Source organism: Drosophila pseudoobscura, chromosome 2 (genome assembly GCF_009870125.1).
Source record: "Drosophila pseudoobscura strain MV-25-SWS-2005 chromosome 2, UCI_Dpse_MV25, whole genome shotgun sequence".
Lineage (NCBI taxonomy): Eukaryota > Metazoa > Arthropoda > Insecta > Diptera > Drosophilidae > Drosophila > Drosophila pseudoobscura.
The window spans coordinates 15,540,483-15,552,232 of record NC_046679.1 but is presented as its reverse complement, the minus strand read 5'-3'; the positions used below and the strand labels follow the sequence as shown (position 1 = coordinate 15,552,232).

Genomic DNA, 11,750 nt, shown 5'->3' with positions numbered 1-11,750 from the left:
TTTGTTCAAACAAGTTTCCACCATATATTTAAGGTTAGAAAAAAAAACCTGTCGAAATGGAACAAATCTGACCTTGGATTCGTGTTCAGGGCTGCAAAATACATAGAGATATGTTACTACTCGGCCGATCTGTTTTGCCCTCGCTTGTTTTTACTTTGCGATCTCCTTTCATGGTTGGGAATTCGCCAGGGTTCGATCGTGTTTGCAGTAGCCACCCCACATGACTTCCCCGCGGAACTCTTGAGGTCTCATTCCCGACACTTGACAAAACATTAGAAAACTCATGTTACATGATTATTTATTTATTTAGCCATGTTTCAATGCGATTATATTCAATGCGCCACATAGGAGGGTATATACGATGTTCAATGTTTATTGAGATTAGATTAGATTATTGGCCGCTTGGAGTTCCTTTGTTGTCGGCAGCGCCAGCTTGGCGGGGCATAAATTCCATGGTGTAGCGCATGTAGACCTCGGAGAGATGGACGAACTCGGACCAGAAGTTGTCCTTGGTGTACGGCAGCTCGAAGCAGGCGATGAAGCCAGCCATTAGCTTGTTGGCCTGGCTCTTGACCATAATGGCGGCATCCCGGTTGACAGTGTGGGCCTCCACACTCGCTGCGAAGCGGCACAGCAGGCGAATGCAGTCCACGGCCTCGAAGTTGCGCAGCAGCAGGAGCTTGCTGACGGGCATCTGGAGGAGCTGCTCGAAGGCCGCAAGCGCCTCGTCGTAGTTCTTGTAGCCGATGGTCAGGCATTTGAGCAGCTTGTTGATTTCGCCCACAAACTGCCTCTCCACCCGCAGGGAGCTGCTCTCCTGGTGCACCTTACGCATGTAGGCCAGTTCGATTTCCCTCTGATGGGTCCCTGGAGCGGCGATGGCAGCGGCGGCTCCGCTGGTGGAAGGAGCAGTAGATGGGGCCGGGGCCGGAGCTGTGGCCGGGGCCGGGGACGGGGCCAAGGCCACCGATGGTGATGTATTTTCGGCGCCTGGATGCATCACCTGCCAGACATAGTTGAGAATGTCGGTGTCCTTGCCGCCCATTCGCTGCTCGGTCATTAATATTGCCAAGCGAAAATCATCGTAGTCCAGGGATTCCTTGGTGACATATTTTTTCTTTTGTTCATCGTCGTAGGGCCAGATCTTGCTATAGCTAATTTTCTGGCAATCGTTGGTGGAAATAAACAGGACGACTGCACTCTGCTCGTGCTTCCTAATGATCCTGCCCGGCCATGGCAGGTATTCGCGATATTCCGCAAACACAATGTCTTCCACCTCGAATTTACCTGCCAAGAGAGCGTCATCCATCTTTGTAAGTGCCAAATGAACGAATGAATGCCACCAAAATGCTACAAACTGCACTTGACTATTAGCAGAAAATGAACCAAGGACTGTGGTGGTGTGGTGGTGTGGTGGCCGATTAGAATGAGATGAAACCAGTGCCTGTCTAGTGATGCTACGTACCTCAGTAGAAAACGATGTTTAAAAGCAAAAGAAACCTCGAGAGTTTTAATTTTTTCAAATCGGACAAAAAAAACACCAAGAACAAAGCGTCACTGCAACTTTTTTTTCCTCTTGATACGAACATTTGCAACATTATTTTTTTGATGAAAAAACCGATTTTTCGAATCTTTACAAATTTTTAATGAATTATGGTTTTTTTTTGGGCAATGTTTTTTTCAAGGCTCAGAAAAAGTCTGAGAAAAAATGATTTCCTGTTTTTTCATATTTTATTTGTAAAGGTGCATTAATTAGGCGTTGAATAAGGTATAGTTTATAGAAAGCTATGGATAAACAGCTAAGGTAAACCTCCTAAAATCGCCACTTTTAATTATTGTAGGCATCTCTGGCCCAGTGTTTTTTTACTCTCCTCGGAATACGTTCCCTTTTTTTTTTACAAAAAAATACCAAAATTGGCACCGAACGATATACCGATAAGAAATATCGACGAAAATGCACATCACTATTGGCTAATGAACGGCACTGCCATTGTAGCTTTTCCAGCAGCAAAAGAGCACAGCTATAGAGGTCTTGTGCAAGCCCGCACAGGTTAGAGGGAGTCCAAGCTAATGTCTGAAGGAATGCCAATTACGAATGTCAATTTCATGAACATGCAAATACATTTTTCGTAAGCCTTTTCGCTTATGGGAGTGGGTGTGGGTGTGGCTGTTTGTGTGTGTGGAGCATGCGTTAAATGAGACATAGAAATATTTGTTGTTTTTTTTTATTTTATTTGTTTTTGGTTGCCATGGTTACGGCATGGGGGATGCGAATCATCTGAAGATACAAACAGTCCGTGGAATCTGCATTCAACAAGGTACAAAGTGCACATAGCAGCCTTCAATCAGTGTGTGCCTGGAAGCGGCAAGTGGCATGACGCAAACGCCAGCGGCAATCTGAGAGCTGAAGAGTCCCAGCATTTAAGCTTTAAACATAAGAATTAGCCTTGGAATTTTATAAACTGCACCCTGTATGACGCCTAATTAATGCACCTAGATATACGAATTTTCCAGAGTTGTTAGTGTCTTAATTTCACAAAAAAAAATACCAAAATTTATAGCAAAAAATTACCAATTTTAGATATTAATTTGAAAGATTTACATTGCCCAAGCTGCACCATTAACCTTCCAAAAATTGAGCCAAAAATTGATAGCTACATTTAATAGTTTTTCAGAATTGCAAAAATCATAAAAACGAGGTGTAGCATATTCGAAAAAACGCAAGCTTTTCTCCTAAAAAATCCTTAAAAAAATACCTATTTTTCCTTCGCACATAAAATACATAATTCATTAAAAAATGTGGGAACCCCAAATCTATCGGAAAAAATGATGGGATCTGAAGGGGGATAGCTGATATAAACGCTGATTTTTCCCTTATTTCCTTCTTTTAATTCTCTTAATTTCATTTCAGCTTAAAGACAACTTCCTTGAATGCTGATTTGGTAAGTCTTGCAACTCATTTGAATAGCGTTTCAAGTTTTTTATGGCCTTAAGTACGCGGTTTCCCGCAAGATGATCGCCACAGAAGTCCCTCCATAAATCTGTACTTTTATGTAAAATTTTGAATGTCATTATTCCCCGTTCGGAGAGCAGTGCACGGCGGGAGGGGAAATGTCTTTTTAGTGGACTTTGTTTGGGCTATAAATGCCGGCGTTTTAATGTGGTGGCCGTGTCCTAGCTGCTGGCCGCCATAATGGGGCACACACATTGGACGAATGGCCATGCAACATGTGGTGGCGTCGGCTACTTGTGGCATCTTCCTGTCCCTCTTCTAATTTGATTTATATTTATAAAGTTGCAATCATTTACTTTCGATTGCCGGGGTAATAATAAAGCGTCGTTACATTTAAATAATGACCAAGTCGGGCGTCGGTTAATGGTTATGAAAATTCAATTATAACCCCAGCCGCAGGATGATGGTCGTCTCCTTAATTCGCAGCATCTTTCCCCACTCGCCACTCGCCACTTGGCAGTGTGCCCCTAGACCGCCTCCCACCCCACTCAAGGAGGCACGGCACATAAAACACGTGGCAAGATTAATTGTAGCCGGCTGTCGTACATTACAATGCGTATACGCGCTGTTGTACATGTGTAAATAAGGGACAAGAGAACCACCGCAATGCTACTGCCGCTCCTTGCCGACTGCCCTGCTCCTGCTCTGCCCTGCTCTGACTACTGGGTGTCCTTGCGGCACTGGCGACTGCTTTTTTGGTCATCATATTTAATTCAAGCATAAATTTTTGCACGCATATAAAAAAGGAGCCCGGGACAGAAGGAAGTAAAAAAGAATTAATACGTTTCGGTTAATTTATGTGGCCAGGGGTGGGTCAGGGCCCTGCCCTGCCCTGCCAGGGGTAGGCATGAAAAATAACCCGAGCTGGACGCAAACCAATGAGCCACAAACGACCGTGACGGAACGGACGATGGGGATGGGGATGAGGATGAGGACGATGATGATGATGATAGCCACTGCTTTTGTCTCGTCACCCTTTTTGCCCTGGTCCCCGGACCTAGTCCTGTCTCCGACTCCTGCTGCTGTACTGCTCCTGACCCTGTCTCTCCGGGCACCATTTGGCTGCCTTTTGTTATTGCAATGTTCGGGGTAATTACCAATGTATGCGAGGCGGGGGACAGGTGTCCGCGCAGCCTCGGCGCCGCTTTTAATTTGTCATAATTTTGCCATAGACTATCGTACACCGTGCACCGCTACCGACTAATTAGCTAGGCCAGACCACCCACCAAAACAGAGCTATTAAACACTCACCAGCCTCGGCGTTCTCCATGGCACAGCGTTCAAGTCTTGACGAACAACTGATCGCTCGACTTGTAGTCGCGGCTGTCGATACTGCAAGTGGAATATAATTCCTGCTTATAGTTTATAAAACAATTGCGTTTTCTCGGAAACATAATAGAGGGGGACTTTGTTTACTTACTTGGGTTTCAATCGGTTGAATGCGATCCGAAGGAGGGGGCCTGACGACTGCCGGCGTCAGCAGTCTCTTGTTTAATCATCACCACCCAAACCGACGACATAAACCATAATCTCGATGATAAACTCAACACTGAGCGAAAGCCACTTAATTTTTCAGCCAATAAACCCAAAACACCGACAGCTCCAACACCAACACCAAACAGAGACGCCGCAGAGCAGCTCTCAGCAGAAATGGAACGAGCAGCTTGCCTCCACATTCACATTCACATTCACATCATCAACTGTTGCAACCGTAGAACCGAAACCACATAAATCAATGTCTGAGGGCGGGCTGCTGGCCAGAATTTCTAGGTACTGGCATCCAACTCTCTACGGATTCCGAGCCATTTCCTTTTGGCTGTCACAGAAATTGCAAAATATTTGATTTGTTCTTATTTAATTTGAGCATTTTCGGGGGCCGCACGCACGAATTTGCCAAAGGCAGAGTCCCCAAAACCGCAGGCCACACACACAGGTAGGATGGATACATGTGGATACATGCGGATACACTCCTCCATTGATTGGCATAAGATTGCCAGCAGAGGACAGGCCGGAGGGCAGAGGCAAGCCATAGTCAAAGCCCCCTCCAACCGTGGCCATCCCCGAGTGCGTTGTGCAGTTTTCGAGTGATGTCAGGCCTACCCTTAGACGTCATCATTGATGCCTGATGAATGGGGGGCCAGTCGGCGGGAAGGGGCGGCCGAGGAGAGGGAGAGAGGCTGCTGCTTTTGGCCATCAACGAAGCTCTGGCCATGTTCATGTTCAATTAGTGCAACGGCACTGCACTTTGTCCATATAAAATGCCTGCGAGTCTAATTAATTACTACACGAGTCAGATACAGATACAGATACACTGGGGGAGAGAGAGAGAGGGAAGGAATCTGTCGGGCCAGACCGCAGCCTGTCATCCATCTGTCTATCCTTGTATCCTGTGACTGATTTCAATGGACCCCAACAGCAGCGGCAGCATTATTAGGCCATGTCCATGTCCGGCATTGGTTTCTGTCGCCACCGCCCCCGCCCACAGCTAATAGCGAAATAGTATCCACAAGGCCCCCTAAAATGGAGAGCGGATCAAATTTTGTATTTTGACTAGCGGCTAAATATTTGCCATTGTATTTTATGTGTATTGTACATGTCGTTGGCTGCGATTATAATCAAGGGGCTGCTGTGGGGCTGCTGTGCCCGGACTGGCAGCTGTTGAAAAGGAAATGCATACCCTGCCATCCCAGCCGTGATGCATGCCTCCTCCCAATCAATTTCAGTGCCACCAAACGTGGAGAGGCGTACCGAAAGCCCGGCTACTCTCTGGCAGATCGTTCGTCGCACCGCCACTGGAGTCTGCGGCCAAAAGATATACCCTTTTTGCAGAGTTACAGAGTAGATAAAGTAGAAAATTGTTGCAGCCAATTTGCATATTGAATTACATTCATTGTTGATGCTTGCGTGCGTTTAATCCGGCAGTACCTCTGGCAGTACCCCTTGGAACCTTCGGAAAGGGGGTTGAAGGGGGAGGGATGGCAGGGCCTTTCATGTCAAACAAAAACCGCCGTCATATGTGGGGGGGTGTGTGGAAGGCTGCCACTGGGGGGCTGGCAAAGAGTTGTCATTGTCCCCTTTAGTTATTTATTTTACACAACATTTTCTCCCCAGTGTTGTATTCTTTTTTGACGCTTCTGAGTGACGCTGACAATGCTGGCAATTGGCAGCCGCCACATGCCACATGCCAAGGCAGCGGCCATAAAATATTCAGCTATGGCAACAAAGGACTACAAAATACGAGTACTCTCCTGCCCTCTGGAATATTATTCTTCTCTCGTCACACCGATGTACTCTCCCACGCAAAATGTTGCCTCTTCTACTTCTGGCCTCAATTTGGCATGCAAATAAATTGGCTGAAAATGCAAGTAACTCCAACTATTGTTGGAGTAAGTCGCTGGGTGGCTGGGTGGTCGGGTGTTGGGTTTCCCCCGGGAATTTGTGATGCTTACTGCATTGAGCAGAATTAAATGAAAGGTTATTGGGGGGGGGACGCCAGAGCCCTATTAAAACCTGGAAAATATTACCAAAATATATGGAATCGCTTTTATAATTGGTCTCCATAGAAATTGGGTCTTACATAAGCGACGGCTCATTATTTGTATTGTTATGAAGGACTCTTGTTATTTCTGGCAATACTAAAGTAATGATCAGTTCCTTTTGATAGAAGTTGCCTCGTAGACCCACGTAATCAGCACTAGGATTTTTGTGGGTGGGGACTTATATTGGCCTGCCGGAGACCCTCACTCTTTTGGACCGGGTATAAGACGACAGGAGGAGGGTTTTCCAACCAAATAAATGTTCAGCTACGAGTCTCTGTGCATATTTCGATGAACAAAATTGTTGGCACACCCCAAGAAAAACTTAAAAGTAAGATATTTCAAAAATATATCATATTTGGTGTTCGAACCCTTAGCCTTAATGACGGCCGATAATCGTGCTGGCGTCGAGTTTAGTCATTTTTTGATAGTTTCCTCCCCTATATTTCCCCATTCTTCCCTTAAGGCTTTTGTCCTTCTAGCCCGCTTTCTAATCCAATTCCTCCCTCATCACTTTACAGTTTTTAATGCTTATTTGGGTCTACAGATATCTTATGGATTATTACTCCTATCATGTATTTTATCATTCTTATTCATAGATGCATCCTACTGCCTGTTGCATATTTCTTTAGGTCAGCAGTGCAATTTCCACTCAAAATCCTAACGTCTTATGGTCCACTAGTTATAAATCTCCACCATACTTAGGTGTAAACAAGTAACGTCGAAAAGGTAGTGTTTTCATTGGAAAAATTAGAGAAATTTTCGATAGGAACACGATTTTAATGTACCCAATAAAAAGGCTGGGATTACTGCATTTAAAACGACCTTAATATAATTTATCTGCAATTTTCTTAAGCATATTCTTAAGGACAATTTCTAATAGAATTTATACTCTAGACCATTTTTTTATTTTGGAATTCTTAAGAGAGCATAACCAAAGATTTCTTAGTAACTTTAGTGCTAATTTTCCTCGAATGATAGTCTAATAGCTATTTTTCTGGCATGCTCGCATTCGGTTCGGCTACGCAGCGTGCGTCATGCGGCAGCGCCCCTCGGTCGGTTGGGCGGGAAGAGGGCTGCGTTTTGCCTGGGATCCTCTTGAAAGATGCAGTCATTGCATGTCAACGTCCAAAGAAAGATGATAGTCTACCGATTGGAGATTAAGTAGGCAGACTATTGTGGTCATTCCGGATTATATTGGAAATACAAGACTGACTATTTCCAATATAATCCAGCGCGGAGTGGTTTGGAACAACTCGTAAAAAAGCCCCCGTTCAATAAAGTCTCTCTGTTTAGTAAAAATACTCTCTGTTTTATAACCGTAACCATATGTTAGATATAGAAAATATAGATTATTCATCATATACGAACCCACAGAGTCGATTGATTTACTGGTGATTGGAATTCCACGACGCTCTCATTCTCTTCATTAGACATTGATGCCTTTCCCTAGGGTTCCATAATCCTTTCCATTGGCCTCTATCGTTCGCATTTTGTATGTCTTTGAAATAGAATACTCGTATAAATTTGGATGCTTATATACCTTTCCACAGAGAGGTCTAAAAAGAAATGATTCTCTAAAACTTTTGTGTATTATTGAATGAGGAACTTGGAACCCTGTGAATCCAGAGAATACACCAAATTGTCTTTAGTTCTCGTAATCCTTTTAGTCGCTGATTTATAGCCGCACCTAATTCCATTGCATAAAGTACTTATCCCATGAGCATTGCTCCACATACGAGTATCCATTAAAAAGGCCAAACTTTGGCAGCACGAAGCGAAATCTTTCGCCTGCAAATGGAATTACATCAAGTTGTTGGCTGGGCTTTTGGCCCAACTTTTGCTCGGGTGATAAGCAAGCCAATTTGCCAATGAGCAGAATGCTAAAACAATTAAGATTCAATTTGGAAGTTCTTCAAGCTGCACATTTCCTGGCGCTCCTCCGCTCACTCCGGCCGGAGTGACAATTTGAGCCCGGGCCAAGAAGCCGGGCCAGAACTGGTTCGTGGCCATGCAGTGGCAGGGTCGATTCGGGTTAAGACCATTTGGCCAAAAAAGGCATTACAAGGATTTAATTTAAAAGTTTGCAACACTTGGCTGGCCAGGGGGTGGCCAGGGGGGGGGGATGTGCTTTGTGTGGCAGATGGGGCAATTAAAGCATGGGGCATGCAGCAAATGAAATTTTTAACTTAATATAGAAAACGATTCGGTGAATGAATTGCCTTTTTGGCCAGCCATATTTCTTTTCATTTTTTGTTCCGTTTTGTAATTTGAGTTGCAGCAAAGGGAGAGAGTGCTGCTGCCACTGCCACTGCTGCCACTGCCACTGCTGCTGAGAAAAGTTAGTTTTTCGGGGATGAAGCACATTAATTAGAAGCTGCCACGCTCGGCAGACACGCGTCCAGGTGCCTAAAAAGTTGCCCAACGTGCAACATGCTTCGTGGAAAGAGCAAAACTTTCTCGGTCTGTGTTGCGTTTGAGTTTGACTTGAAGTTGAAGTTGAAGTTGATTTTTCTATATATATGTATGTACCTACTTATGCTACCTGCCACACATACGATATGTGTGTACACTTTTTGTTGTTGTGGAATTGCCTGCGAGAGGTTGCTTTTAATTAGGGCCCGCCGTCATGCGCCATGCACTTAAGTCCTTCGAAGGAGTACGAGTATCGGGGGCAGTGGCAGTGGCAGTGGCAGTGTGGCAGGAGTGGCAGTTGCCTCTGTATCAGCCAGCATCATTAGCAGTCGCTGCCTGACTGCCGACAAGGTGTTAACTTTTAAACGTAACATTTAATTTTCGCTAAAAGCGCAGAAATAAAACATATGCACACACAGGGGTGGCTCCCATTTGTAGGGGAGGTGGTAGTGGGTAGTGGGGGGGGGGGGCTGCCCTGTTATAAATAACGTAATCTTCACGCACGTAATTCAAATGTGGCGGATGGGCGTGTCTGGCCGTCGTTGCGTCTCATTTAGCGCACGTAACCAAATAATGACCCCAAATGATGCTCCTGCCTGATGACCCACGCGGCGTATACATAACGCTCGCCGAGGGGCCGAGAGCGGTGTAGGTCTCCCCTAACGACTAGCAGATACCCCCTGAATGGGTTCAGTAGTGCTGGTGCAATCTGTCGATCACATATTCCAGCTGTTGTCCAAAAATACTCCCACAATAAGGCGCCAGAGAACATGGTCTTCTTTGCTCTTCTTTTAGTAATGATCGGAGAGCTATTATTCTTGGCTTATAAGAAGATTTAAGTACCTAGATTAGAGTTCTATACGCTTAAAATTGTGATTACCTAAAGGGGGATTTTTTTTTGGCATACTAAAGACTTAAAGTTTGTAAAAAGGCAACAGTTTCACTTAAATTTTGATATTAATATGCTAATATCTGATCTAAAGATCTCTCGATTGCATACAAAAAGTCTAGGGTCAATATTTGACTCATATCGGCGTGAGCAAGCGAAGCGAGTGAGCCAGGGGTTGGCGCATCAGCGCAGCGAGTGTGCAGGGGGCTTGCTGCCTATTTAAAATAAATATATTTATTTAAAAATTCAATATATTTCATATTTGAATGAAATTTTCTCCTGATTTTCTACCAAAGTAATTGTTTTAAATTTAGCCTTATTAAAAATAATTTTTTTTTTAATTTTTGCTTGCTAATTTTGTATTTTAAAGCCGAATATTTGGCTTAAATTTGGTTGTTTTTCTCTGAGTGTAGTTTGGAGTTCTATATCTTTAAAACTGTGATTATTTTTCGTTGGCTTAGCTTCCAGATATTCTTATACCTGTCCCATACCTGTCCACAAATCCAGCATACCCCTTTGGAGCCCCTTCGGATACCCTGTACAAAAAAGTAAACTGCGTGCGTATTGTAAATAAAATAAAATGTAACGAAACGAAGCGAAATGTTTTATCAACGTGCCGGAGCGCACTAAACACAGTACCCCCCCGTCGCCCGTCCCCCGCCGGACTCAAACCCCCCCAGGAGCAGCCTGGAGCCAGAGCAGAGCTGTCCATCTGACAGATGGTTGCGCTGACCAGAGTGGAGGCTTGCGGTGGCACCCCTCCCCCGCCCCTCTATCAGAGGCCTTTGTCTCTCTCCCTGTTGCTGATTATCGCTTCTCGTTCATGTGATATTTGTTGTTGTAATTGTTTTGGGAGAGGGAAGGACGCAACGGCGCGTTAGATACTCGCACTCGGACGGCAGAGGAACAGGAAGATAGATTGCAATTGCCACAGGCCATTACCGAATGCGGGCGGGGAGCGGTGGGGAGTGGGGAGGCAGAAAATTTCTTGTCATTAAATTAAAAATAAACGACAATATTTTATGCGCCTATAAATATGCAGCACGGCACACACCAAACGCCTGTCTCGTAACAGGGAAAGCGAGCAGCTGTTGGAATTTATTTATGCGATTTCTTGCCGTAGTAGTTACTACGTTTTAATGTAGGTAGGTAGGGGTAGGTACCCCCCTCTGCCACACAGGTGTGTGGAGTTTACACGGGCTCGAGAGTGGGGATAGAAAAGATAGAAAGATGCCTAAGCCGATGTAAGAAGAATTTATATCTGCTAGATGCATCCAAGGATACGCTCTCGGGCACGGCCCAGGCTCCGGAGTCGTAAATTATGATTAGGCAATTGGCAGAAGGCTTAGCAAATTGACATTTTGCAATTGCATCTCAAAGATACACACATGCACGTGCGCTTCCCGCAGATTATTTTGTACATAAACCTTTTAAATATTGAAATATGGTGCTCATCTATGATTTAATTCCAGTTAGATACTTTTGTATCTCAAAGATATTTTTGTATAAAAATATGCTTTTTTCTGCAGAAAATGTCATTCATTGCTGTAACTTTTTCGTCTCAAATATGATTGCATCTCTAAGATACTTTTTTGTGTTATGATTAGCCCCAAAGATACATTCAAATAGTATACCTGCACAACTGTAGATATATTTTTTGATTCTAGATACTTTTACATCTAGACAATACATTCGCATTCGTATCTGGCAGATACATTTCTTTGCCTGAATAATTTTGAATACCATCGTTGGCTGAAAAGTATCTCCACATATTTTATACATATTTGTGTATTTTTCTCAACTGAGTATCTTACAGATACTTACTTCCCTAGTCACTGCTTGGCTTAAATCCTGCAGTCTGCAGTCTGCATCTCCATCTTCCATTTTCGTAGATATT

The 11,750-nt window shown here is 44.2% G+C and overlaps 1 protein-coding gene across 2 annotated transcripts; it reads right to left on the bottom strand.

Annotated features, from left to right (window-relative positions):
- Positions 1–281: 281 nt before the first annotated feature.
- LOC6897353 (uncharacterized) lies at positions 282–4,347 on the bottom strand. 2 transcript variants are annotated; one of them, XM_002137470.3, is made up of 2 exons: positions 4,265–4,347; positions 282–1,287 (listed from the first exon to the last, which is right to left on the bottom strand). In XM_002137470.3, the coding sequence occupies exons 1-2, from the start codon at positions 4,281–4,283 to the stop codon at positions 392–394; spliced, it is 915 nt and encodes a 304-aa protein (XP_002137506.3). In that variant the 5' UTR covers positions 4,284–4,347; the 3' UTR covers positions 282–391. The 2 variants fall into 2 exon arrangements, with proteins under 2 accessions (XP_002137506.3, XP_015037422.2); XM_015181936.2 differs by lacking the exon at positions 4,265–4,347 and adding an exon at positions 1,466–1,556 and having other exon boundaries at positions 282–1,392.
- Between the last annotated feature and the right edge of the window lie 7,403 nt (positions 4,348–11,750).

What these genes read in the sequence shown, in the direction of transcription:
- LOC6897353 (XM_015181936.2), bottom strand. Translation starts at nt 1,309, where the DNA reads ATGGATGACGCTCTCTTGGCAGGTAAATTCGAGGTGGAAGACATTGTG.